Consider the following 12,867-nt stretch of genomic DNA (forward strand, 5'->3'; position numbering starts at 1 on the left):
AGGGCTACAAGAAGTGTATTTCTGCATCTTCTTATTAAATTTAACAAACATGGATTTAACATGAGTGGTAGATAACCCTTCAGTTTTCTATTTTTGCCTTTTAGGTTTATCAAATTTGTAATGTACAGATTTAGGAACAGAAGAGATTTTGCATAACCTTTGTTCCTGTTTATCAGCATTATAAGAATCTATTTTAAAATGATTAGAAACTGTTTTAACAAACATATTCTTGAAAGATTTTTGGGTGTACCAAGGTTGACATCCCAACCCAATATTATCAAATTCAGCTCTTTGATTATTTATCATTAGATTCAACTTTTCAGAGCTCAAAGTAAATCTTTCAACAACGGGTTTTAATGTGTCAACTTCTTTAGTTAATCTTTTGTTATCTTCTGAAAGCAATTCATTATTTTTCTTAAGTTTATCATGGCTTTCAGTGAGAAGTTGGTTTTTCTGATTTAGTTCTTGATTTTCTTTCCTCAAGTTCTTGTTCTTACAAACAAGTTTCTTATATTCTAAATACAAATCAGAAAAGGCATCGTGAAATTCATCAAATGTAAAATTGCTTTCAGTTTCAGCATGTACCTCATGTGCCATGAAACATGAATTTGCAATATGATACTGCTCTTCTTCTACACATGATGTTTCAGATTTGTTAGGGCATTCATATTTGTCTTCAAGCATATTCCATATTTCTTTAGCAGTCATGCAAGAAGATATGTAATTAAACTCATTCCTATCTAATGCACAATATAATAGGTTCATAGCCTTAGCATTCAGTTCAGCCAAATTTTTATCAAACATACTTTCAATTAATTTCGTGGGTGTGTGTAGGCCATTTGTTATGACATTCGATAACTCATAGTTTTGTGATTGAGTAAAGATTTTCATTCTAGCTTTCCATTGAATATAGTTAGATCCATCAAACAGTGGAGGTCTGTTTGTGGACAGTCCCTTAGCAGGTAATACGTTATGTGGGGTTGTCATGATCTTTGGCTCTAGTTGGTTAAGACTACAAATAATATTTGAGCACCTGCTCTGATACCACTTGTTGCCCAGTAGATACAACCCAAGAGGGGGGGGGGGGGGGGAATTGGGTCTTATAAAACTTTTAAGCTACTTCTAACACTTTTCAATTAATTATGCTAAGTTGTATAGTTGCACAGTGGAATTTAAACTTAGCAATAGGTTGATTTATCGAATGAGACTTGATTAAGTAAATTTAATATGCTTGCAACTAAAGGATGCGCGGATAAGAGTTAAGCATGCAATTTATCTAGGTAAGTAAGTGAGCAAGATAGACAATGACAAAAAGCATCACAAACACAACAAACATATAGTGGTTCGGTGCACCCCAGCACCTACATCCACTCCCCAAGACCTCTTGGGAATTTCACTATAATCCTACAGATTACAGCCGGTTGTTTTACAAGCTCACAACCCAACTTGTTGTTTTACGAGGTCACAACGAACTCGGTCGGTTTTCCCAGGCTCACCGACTAGAACCACCCGATTGTTTTCACGGGCTCACAATCCAACCCAGTTGGTTTTTCCAGAGGCTCACCAACCACAACCTTACAACGATTGTTTTCTGGGTTCACAATCAACCCAGTTGGTTTTCCCAAAGGCTCACCAACCACAACCTTACAACGTTGGTTTTTTCCTTTGGCTCACCAACAAACCTTAACCCCTTGATTCAATCTCTTGATTGAATCAAGTTACAAGATATTTAGAGCAAGAGTTTAAATCAAGTACAAGCTTCTCAAATAAGCGAATATAGCAAATATAAACAAGTAAAGTAAAGGGAAGAAGCCCTCAAACAGATTTGTAGATGGAGGAACTCGGCTTCTTCTTTACTTGACCCTCTTCTGATTTTGCCCAAAATAGAAGATCACCGAGGCAGCACACGGATGGAGAGGAAGCTTTGGGATTTACTTGGATGCTCTTCTTCTCTCTATTTTCCTTTGAATGGCCCTTTTGTGCTTATGGGAGATTTTCCGTGTAATCTCTTTGGAATCTTTTTCCTAAATGTTCTCTCCCACTTCCATAAGTTCTCCCCTAGCTCTCTTCTTGTTTTTATAGCTTTAGATGGCGTGGAAACAAGAATATAGCCGTTAGAGACAAAAATAGAGCCGTTGGACACAGTCTGCACTTCCTGACAATATTACCGTTGGGATCGGAGTCGACTCGCGCGATCAGAAGTCGACTCGCCTGTTGCAGGAGTCGGCTCGTGCTTTACTGGAGACGACTCGGCCACTGTTCCAAATTTGAATTAAAGTGCATGCCTTGACTGGGAGTCGACTCGACTTAACCCGGAGTCGACTCGCCAATATCTGGAGCTGACTTGGCATCTTCGGAGTCGGCTCATCCCATGAATCCAGAGGACATACTTTCTGATTTTCTTCCTCGAGTCGACTCGGATTCTCTTGGAGTCGACTCGGCTCTCAGAGCCCGAAAACTGATCCTCTGCATTTTTGGGGTCGCGCTGCCTTGGAGTCGACTCGAACTGTCTTGGAGTCGACTCGCCTCTCAGAGACGAAAATACCGTCTTCTGTCTTTGGATTGCGGTGTCTAGGAGTCGACTCGCGTATTGCGGGAGTCGACTCGAATCTCAGAGTCAGTAAATTGGTCTTCTGTCTTTTTCCTTGTGTTCCTCTGAGAGTCGACTCTCACTTTCTTTGGAGTCGACTTGCCAACCATCGGAGTCGACTCGCGTTCCACTGGAGTCGACTCGAATCTCAGACCCAAAAACTGCTCTCTGACTTTTCTGCCTGTGACTCCTAGGAGTCGACTCATACTACCCTGGAGTCGACTCGGTGAACATCGGAGTCGACTCGCGCTCTTCAGGAGTCGACTCGTTGACAGGTTCTGAGATGAATCTTTCTGTCCGTCTGTCTGTTGCTCCTTGGAGTCGACTCGGAACTATAGGAGTCAACTCGAGTGCCTTTCCTTTGAATTTTTCTTAAAACTTGCTCTTCTAAATTGAATCCTTTGAACTTGAGACTTGGGCCAATAAATTGTAGCTTTCTTCCAACTTTTCTTGAGAGCTTTGGAGGCCTTCTTGTGTTCTTCCAACTTGCTATGTTCCTTGCAAAATAAATATCTTTCTCCTTGCAACACAAACATTAGTATTTATACTTCAAGGTTTTGTGATCATCAAAATCAATCTTTAAATCAATCTTTGGGTCATCAACCAAGGTGTATCATATTTATATGGGGTCGGTTCATATGCTCTACGGATTGGATTTATGTCATGCATGACAAAATATGAGGCTAGAAAACTTCATATGGAAGAATTTATCAAAACACTTCCATGTAATAGAGTTATAGTTTTATTTGTAAATGTATACATTTATTTAATTAAAAAATTATGTAACGAAATTTTTGCACCAATAGAAGAATGACGCATCATCTAATATAGGTGTTCTCTGTCAAATTGAAGGATGGGTCAAGAATATTTAACTAATAATAAATCAACAATTATTCTAGAATGCCCATTTCTTTTTGGGCTCAAGACAAATGGGCACTCTTGAGGGCACGAGGCCTCGCGAGGGCGGTTTACGAAAAACTAAAAACTAAGAAGAGCGCTCATTTGAAACGGCTGTGCGATTTCTCTTTCTTTCTTTCTTTCTTTTTACTACAACAGATAGTTCATACATTTCTAATGTGAATATATTAAAAAAGTCAAAAGATAACAAGTCATGGAGCACTCTAGGCAACTCCCCCTCGCTAACACATAGGGCCTTCCAAAGTGGTCAGCCACATATGAGACCATCCAATCCGCAACTCCATTGGTCTCTCCATAAACATGCTTGACCTAGAAAGCAACGTCTCCACCAACCATGACTCGAATATCCCAGAGCAAGGGGTGGTACCCAACCACATCGTCGGTGTTCCCTAGATCTAGCCAATCATTGTCGCCGAGTCACCCTCGAGTGGAATTGCGCTGGCCTGCAGAATACATCGGGCTTGACACAGATCAACCCAAGCTGCTCTCAGCTCTGCCTTCAGCACAAAGATGTCAAAGATCTGGCATCCACCAGCAACAACCATCCTAGAGTTCGGATCTTTGATGACGAAGCCTGCATCACCCCTCCTGTCATCGTTTAGTACGCATCCGTCGAAATTGACCTTGAGGAAGCTTGGGGATGGAGGCTCCCTGGTGAAGAACACTGGCCATGGCACTACAAGAGCAGATGTAGAGCCCCAAATGCGCTAGCAAAGGCCCGTCCGCTGGATTTGCATGGGTGATCTCCGCTACCGATGCTCGGGCCCACTCAATGATGAACCTGGGTGTAGAGTTGCTCTCAACAAAATCTAGACATTTTTGGCCAGCCAAATATGGTAAGCCGTATAAGTCGCCACAACGGGCACATACTGGATCTGAGGAGCAGTGGCCCACCATCTACGCACTTGAGTGAAGGAGCCCGAATGGCACCGAGCATCCGGCGGGATATCAATGAGCTTTGAGACCCTCATAGCTTGCTCGCACTGAAACAGAGCATGGCCCATAGTCTCATCCACCTGGCAATCAGGGCACTAAGGTGGATGCCCAGTCCCCACCCACTCAGCACCAATCTCATTGGCAACAGTCCCTAAGCCACCTTTCAGAGAAATAGAGCAACCCTCGAGTGAAGACAGAATCTTCAGACCCAAGCGCATTCCTGCCTCGGGTGCTGCTCACTCTGAAGGAGGCCATAGATATCTCTCACTCTGACTCTAGGGCTGCAAGATGTACGCCAAACCCTCACATCTGAGATAGCACTCTCCAGAACAGACAACGACCATACTCTCTCTATGAGGTGCTCCCAAAATAGATAGCCGATCCGGCTAGTGTCCCACCTAACCCTCTTAGGGCGTAGAAGATCACAAACTCGAAGTCCGCCCACGGCCTCAACGTTGACCCTGGTCGACCAAAGCCTCACCAAGAGAGTGTCCACCTAAGGGTCCTCCACCACATCCACATTACACCCATCACCTATCTTCCACCTGATGTTATCCAAGACAGTGGGCACATACTTGCAAATCTTCCGCCGGAAGAAGGAGCACCTCTGGCCACTCCGAGCTGCCCCACTCGCAATCACCGATCCATAGCGGGCAGTCATCACCTGAGTCCAGAAGCACTACAGCTCAAGTACAAGTCCCCTGCGTGCCGAGCAATCAGCGTCCCTCCTTATAAGAAGCGACTGGACACTCAGCCCTCCCTCGTGAGTCGGCTGGCAAACCGTCTCCCATGCCAGCAGATGCACCTCATGTCCGCTGCCATAAGAGCCCAAAGGATGTTTCGAAGAAGCCGCTCAATCCTCATCAACATAGTCTTCGGGACAACTATGTTGGATATGAGATATACTGGTATGGAGCTCAGGACTGACCTTATCAGCATCAGCCTACCCATCATAGATAATGAGGCCGCTCTCCAGCCCTCCAGCTGCTCCTGGACGCACTGCACCATGCTAAGGCACTCCAACACCTGCAGTCTCCTCTCCATAATGGGGACGCCTAAATAGCTCCTTGGCCCCTCCTGCTCCCTCATGTCAATGAGTCCCCTGATCTCCTGCTTCACCTGCAACTCTGTCTTCAGACTGAAATGAATGGTAGACTTGTGAAGGTTCACCCTTTGCCATGATATCTCGCAGTAGTTCTCTAGGACACTTCTAAGGGCCAGTGCATCCCTCGTCCTCGCCCTAACAAGAAGGAGGCAGTCGTCTGCAAACAAAAGATAGGGGATTGGTCGGACAATAGGGGTTGGCACATAGGTGCCTAACTCTCGCTCCCGACAAACAACTCGTAGGGTGCGAGATAACACATCAGCACATATGATGAACAAGTAAGGGGACAAGGGACAACCTTGGTGAAACCCAATGGTAGAGCGGAAGAAATGCGACGAGGACCTGTTGATGAGGATGGAAAAGGAGAGCCTCTACACACAGCCAAGTACCAGTCTATCTAGGTCTCATGGAAACTAAAGCTTTCCAACGCAAACGTGAGGAAGCACTAGCGGACTCTATTGTAGGCCCTCTTCATATCCAGCTTCACTACTATGTAGCTCCATTGCCTCGGGGCACGCTGCAGTTCGCATATTATCTCTCAGGCAATCAAGATGTTGTTAGTAATGCTCCGACTCTCCACGATCGCCCTTCGGATCTTCGCTTGGGCAACAAGATCTTCATCCTGCCCACCATGATCTTTGCCACTACCTTGTAAAAGGTAGTGCAAAGGCTGCTAGGCCTATAGTGACTAGGCTTCGCCGCGTCCAAGCACTTCGAAATGAGGGTGACATAGGTTGCCTTCCAGTCATCGGCTATCGATGTCGTACTGAAGAGCAACTAGACTGCCTCCACTATCGCCCTCCGGATTATGCCCTAATAACTCCTAAATGCGGGGGGGGGGGGGGGGGGGGGGGGGGGGGGGGGGGGGGGGTGAAGTTGGGGTGGCAATCAGGTCGGGTCGGCTCATAAACGGGTCGGGTCACATGGTTGTCGGGTCAGAAAATCATTAATCTGAACCCGACCTGTTTATTAAACAGGTAACCCGACCCGACCCGTTTAACCTGTTTAATAAACAGGTAACCTGTTTACCCAACCCGACTCGACCTGTTTAACCTATTTGCCTAACCTGATCCGTTTAACCTGTTTAGACCTATTTAACCTGCCCAACTCGACCCGTTTAACCTACCCAACCCGACCCGTTTAACCTGCCCAACCAAACCTGTTTAACCTGTTTAATAAATAGGTCACCTCTTAGGTTCTTAGCCTTAGGCCTTAGCCCGACCCAACCTGACCCAACCTGTTTTATACATTAAGATTTAAGCATTTAAGCAGCACAAGAAAAAAAGAAGATAAATATAGAAAATATTACAAAAATCTTGTCCCAACATCATCGACATTAAAAAAGGATTCAATCTTTACAAAAAGCTAAACATAAGGAATACAAGTTATTTGTTCATTCATCTAATACCAGCAATATTCAAAAAGCATTTAATCTTTACAAAGACAAGGAATACAAGTCAAATCATCCAAATTTACATATGGGATAGCCTGAAAATACTATCTGCTTGACATAGAACAAATGTCAATATACATAATCGCTTCTGATGCTAGGAAAGCATGGTACGTTTTAGCAAGCTTTTTGACCAGCTTCCTATTTTTGTTCATTTTTTTAGTGCTCAACATTCATATAGTCAAGCCCTATTTTCTCTGCCTGCAGAAGACATAATCAAGCATTAGTATAATATTTTGTTGTTGCAAATTGCATCTCCCCTGTTCATTAAGCAGGGTCCAAGTTCCTTTTTGCATACCTTTTTGCAAGTCCCCTGTTAAAGTAAGCAAGGTCCAAGTTCCTCTGCCTCTCCAAAGCCAAGAACAACCAGGCCCTGAATTCAAATTCATTAGACTAGGCCAACACCAAAAAGTAAAAGAGATAATAGGAAATGAGATACTATGTCAATTTTCAGATTCCAGCACAATTCTGAGTTTGGATGATTTGCACTTTTGCAGTTGCACGTGCCAACAATTCAATGGTTAATATCATTAGATGGCAGTGAAGACAATACTCTCAGGGCAACAGCGCAAAACAACCGTGCAAGATAATATCAATAGGTGACTTTTCATCTTTGATAAACATGATGGTCCAAATATCAGTGATTTTTCATCTTTGATAAACATGTTGGTCCAACTAATCAGCATATCTATATTAGAAAACAAACTTTTGCTTCATCCATCTCAGTGCTAGCATCTTCTAGTCCATCCAGCATAGAAGAGTCTTTACTAACCAGTGAATCCTAAAGGACAGAAAAAGATAGATAAAAGTAAAACTAATAAACTATTATCAATAATTTACAATGAAAAATACAAAAAAAACTGAAAACGAACCAGAATTGGAGTTAACTGACCCTCCAAATCAAGAAGGCCTTTGGCAAATGCTGCTGCAGGCATCTACCAGAAAATTGGTTTTGATAAGTACTATATATTTCTGAAACTCATGCATACAAGCATCAACATTTTTTACCTCCACAACATGCTGAGCATACAATCATACAAGAGAGTTACTAACTCACCACACTGCAATGTCTGAAAAACTTACAATCTCTTCACTTCTGGTTTGGTACAGGTCAGATCTTCTACTTTCAAGGAATTCAGAAAACTTACCCCAAGAAGAGTTAGACTATTATTGAATAAAAATAAAAACAGCATTGCATAGAATCTAGCAAAATAAACTACCAAATAGCTATAAATATCAAAGGAAACCACATTGGCCATAAGGTCCATAACTCCATAAGTCCAATGACAACAAAAAAATCAAAAAAGGAGTATCCATAGTCAAAGCAAAACTAAAAAAAGTCCCAAACTATAACAACATCCATATTTAAACCAAAACCAAAAAGTAGTATCCATGATCATGATTCATCTCACTATGAATTGGATTCAACATTGGCCGAGCATTGAGTTGATTGAGTTTCATTGTAGGAACTTGAGTTTATGACATCTTCTACAATCTCATCTAACTCGGCCTCCTCAACATCTACATTGAAATATTGCAATAATTAATAATAAATTCATTCAAAAAATAATAGAAATGTAATTGATAAAACATATACCTTTCTTTTCAAACACCCAATCTCGAGTACAAATCAAGGCCTCAGCAATATCCGGTTTAAGAGCACTACGATACTTATCAAGTACTCGCCCACCAATACTAAAAGCAGATTCAGAGGCGACCGTAGATATTGGAATAGTTAGAATATCACGTGCCATAAGAGAAAGTTGAGGATAATGAGACTGTTTGGTTTTCCAAAAATCAAGGATATCCAAATTGGACATCCTATCAACTCTAGGCTCATCCAAATATAATTCCAATTGAGATTTCTGTGCAGTAGTCACAAAATCAAATTTCAAATGTATCAAAATCCTACATTATTGAAAAAATGGAATGAGTTATTTATAAGAAACAATACCATATACAAGTACAATACATTTATTTTAGATTAAAAAAAATTATATTACCTTAAAAGCATCTGCTTTTCTAAATGCTTCGAAAGTTTCAGAAGAAGTACCGGTCTCTACACCTCCTTGAGTTGATGTGCTAGCAGTTGGAGTTTTAGAAGAAGCAAGCATATACTGATTAAAGAGAGAAAACATACAATCACGGATGTACATGCTCTCAGTAGAACCATACCCATTCAACTTCTTATAATAGTAATCCACAAACTGAAATTTGTACCGAGGATCCAAAATAACTGCCATGGCCAAGATTAAGCTATGATCCGACCAATACTTTTCAAATTTTTGATACATCTGCCGTGTCATTCTTTGTATGAAAGCATCTACACTCTGAATCTTTTGCCTTAAAGTAAGCTCAATCAAGAAAACTTGAGGAAAATATAAGTTTGATGTAGGATATTTAGCTCCGGAGAATACTAAAGTAGCATCATAGAATACACTCAACAACTTGCTAATCTTCTCAACTTTACCCCACTCCTCTTCAGATGGACAATGCTTGTAATTAGAGTCACTTAATTTCAAATGAAGAAAGGCACGACGATAAAAGAGAGCACTATCTAACATCAAAAAAGTTGAATTCCATCTTGTAGGAACATCTTGCCTTAAGCCTTTTTTACTGTCCAAAGAAACTTGTCTAACGCATTCCAAAAATTTTTGTTTCCGAACTTGTGAACCTCTCACATATTTAATACTTTCACGAACTTTAGAGGTGGGTTCATCTATCTCCTTTAATCCCTCTTGTACAATTAAGTTAAGAATATGAGCACAACATTGGACATGAAAGAAATCACCATCTGAGTAAAGTGCATTATTCAAATTAAGTTGGATCTTTAGCATGTCAACAAAAACATCATTTACTGATGCATTATCTAAAGTCATGCAATACAATTTCTTTTCAATCCCCCAATCAATCAACAAACTATAAATTATTTCACATAAAGATATGCCATTATGTGGAGGAGGCATGAAGCGAAAGTTAAGAACTTTCTTTTGTAACACCCATTCATCATCAATAAAATGGGCAGTTAAACATAAATATCCATCAGTAGTAATGGAGGTCCACAAATCCGAAGTTAAACTTATTCTAGATGGAATTGAATGAAGAATTTTTTCTTCTCCTTTTTATATAATTTCAACAAATCAGCCTTTACAGTATTCCTTGATACTAACTTGGCCTCCTCACGAACATAAGCAAATAAAGATCTAATGCCTTCATACTCAACAAACTGAAATGGTAGATCATGCTTAATAATTGCAAGTGTTGGCAATTCACGAAATTTATCAGGATCAAACTTAGTAGAACACATTGACATGGACCATTGAGCTTGTGATAAGATCATCTGTCCTATGTCACGGTTCTTTCTGCAATTCTCTATATGACGTTTTAGATTTTCGGTCCCAGCCTTACCACCAAATGAATATTCTGCACCACACTTTATACATCTGCATTTTTCAGTTGCTTCATTTATATGAAAATATTGATAAACAGGAGAAGTCAACTTTCTTTTACGTTTTCCATGTGTGGAGTCTCATACAACTGTATTAGAACCTAAGGGCGTCGATTCATTTGCCCTATCACCATCACTCTCTAACTCTATATTCACGAACTGTTTATCCATCTATATCATATAATTTAAAATTATATCAGAATACCAATTTAGAAAGAAAATAATTTGAAAAGAGAACGGAAACATAATTTGAAAAGCAGCCGATTCAAATGACACAACAGTTCTCAGATAATTGTCAAAGAAAATTGAATGAGGTAGTGGGTTAGGAGGAATAATGATTGGTGTGTTATGAAAGAGTAGATGCCCTACAAGCTAATCGCAATATGTATTGCGAAAGGTTTTTTCTTTTGATTTGTCCAAATCATGTATATGACATTTAAATATGAATAAAGGCGTTATGTTTTATCATATGTTGTTGATTATATTTATGATAAACTCCTTAGATTAGGGCAATGGTTTTAAGACTATGATGAGATCATACTAGTGAGACTTAAAATCCTAAAATCCTAATCTTAAATATTTCCAGTCATTGGTACATTGAGTCGGGGATCAATGATTACCGGAAAAACTGGCATGTCTTATGTATGCTCGATGCAGAGGATGATTGATCTCACAATCATTTGTGTGGAGACACTAATACAAAGATGTGGGTGCTCATTAGAGGAATGAGTTCACTGAATTGACCTACAAAGAGAAATCTTATGAAGTCTTACTTAAATGTCAAAAGATGATTCTTTTAGTGGGAGTTGTGCAACTGATCCTATGACCTGAGACACCATGGTATCTTGTGCACATGAACCCATATTTTGGTTTACACTCATTCATGACAATAAGTTATGTACGAGGTCTTCTGGATATGGTGAATTGTGTACGAAGATTATGAGTAGATCAACAAGGAATTAATCACTTCTAGTAAGAGAAGATAGCATCCTATTTATTCTAATTATATGATAATTCAGAAAGCCTTTGATCAAAGCAGAATGAAAATTAGAAAGAGTTTCTAATATTTTATTATTTGAATTATCACTAAAAGATTGAGAAAAATATGAATATGAAATTGAGTTTGACATATATTCATACTCATATACATATTTGGGATGCAGTTTGATTAAAGGATTGAATTGCATGGTAACTTGCCACTGAAGGGTATTTTTGGTATTTCTACCAAATTCCATATTTTTCGGATAGACATGACACGTTGCTAGACGTCAATCTTGTTTTATAGGTTTGATCAAATTAAAGAGTTTAATTCGATCACCAATTAGAAAGGATTCTAATTGTTAAGTTTGGGTTCGCGCAGTTTGGACTTAAATCGATTAAATCAAGTTGGGTCAACTCGCACTCACACCTATTGCTGGCTAAGTATGGAACCCAATGGGTCACACACAAGAAAACTTATCAAGGGTCTAATTGGATTAGATCATGTTTGCAAGATAAATATCCTAGCAGGTGTTGCAAACCTTAGCTCCTAATTCGAATTGGATTCGAATCTGATTCGAATTGGATTCGAATCTGATTCTTAATTGATCTAATTTGATTAGATCATATTCTAATATGGATTAGCCAAGAGTTGGCACCTAATTGGCTTGGTTTGAGTCTAATTGGATTAGATTTAATAAATCATTCAATCTAGACCGTTAGATCTTGATCTACCGTAGGATGAAGACATAATGGAGTGTTGGTTTAACCCAATTGGATTGGGTTAGAGGATGGCTACCATAATTGACCATTGGATCTTAATCCCACCATTGGATGAAGACATAATGGGTCAAGTGAATGGCGCCTTGCTTTGGAGCCCTTGGATCATCATCATGAAAGATCAAGAGGTGAGGCGTGATGGACATGTGATTAGCATGTGATGTTGACTTGGTCAAAATATGGCACCACATGAAAGGACATATCATTTGATACACCTCCTCACTTGATCTGCACCCCCTCTTATTTGATATGGCCCTTTAGATGATGCCCTTTCATGAGAGGATGTGTGGATGGGATGCATCCCTTGGAGATGCATCCCTACACCTATTATAAATAGGTTAGCACTCCATGGGTTTCATCATTTCAATTCCACCCCACTCCTCTCTTCTTTCTTTCTTACATTAGTTTCTTTCTTTCTAGCATTGCTTCTAGTGTGTCCTAAGCCAAGACAAGGTGGTCTTCTTTAGGACAAAAGGATTAGAAGTGATTTTAGAATGCTAAAGGAAAATAGAAAGGAAGGAAAGCAAGCCATTAGAGTTCTTTAGAAGAATTCTGCATTAAGGATCAAAAGTCTTTGGAGCTAAAGTCTTGATCAAGTTTTCGTGTGGATCACCATTGGAGGGCGGACACTTGGATGCCTCGTGGAGATTGTACACTTTGGA

The 12,867-nt window shown here is 40.1% G+C and overlaps 1 protein-coding gene across 1 annotated transcript; it reads right to left on the reverse strand.

The window, feature by feature from the left end:
• Positions 1–8,033: 8,033 nt before the first annotated feature.
• On the reverse strand, positions 8,034–9,242 carry LOC120110691 (zinc finger BED domain-containing protein DAYSLEEPER-like). The gene is made up of 3 exons (XM_039126283.1): positions 9,154–9,242; positions 8,597–8,907; positions 8,034–8,520 (listed from the first exon to the last, which is right to left on the reverse strand). Exons 1-3 carry the CDS (start codon positions 9,240–9,242, stop codon positions 8,411–8,413), a joined length of 510 nt encoding a protein of 169 aa, XP_038982211.1. The 3' UTR covers positions 8,034–8,410.
• Between the last annotated feature and the right edge of the window lie 3,625 nt (positions 9,243–12,867).

Source organism: Phoenix dactylifera, chromosome 4 (genome assembly GCF_009389715.1).
Source record: "Phoenix dactylifera cultivar Barhee BC4 chromosome 4, palm_55x_up_171113_PBpolish2nd_filt_p, whole genome shotgun sequence".
In the NCBI taxonomy this organism is placed as follows: domain Eukaryota; kingdom Viridiplantae; phylum Streptophyta; class Magnoliopsida; order Arecales; family Arecaceae; genus Phoenix; species Phoenix dactylifera.

What these genes read in the sequence shown, in the direction of transcription:
- LOC120110691 (XM_039126283.1), bottom strand. Translation starts at nt 9,242, where the DNA reads ATGGCAGTTATTTTGGATCCTCGGTACAAATTTCAGTTTGTGGATTAC. An exon ending in TATGGTTCTACTGAGAGCAT is followed by an intron (nt 8,908 to 9,153) that starts GTACATCCGTGA and finishes TCAATAATGTAG; the next exon opens with GATTTTGATACATTTGAAAT. An exon ending in TTGGGTGTTTGAAAAGAAAG is followed by an intron (nt 8,521 to 8,596) that starts GTATATGTTTTA and finishes ATTTCAATGTAG; the next exon opens with ATGTTGAGGAGGCCGAGTTA.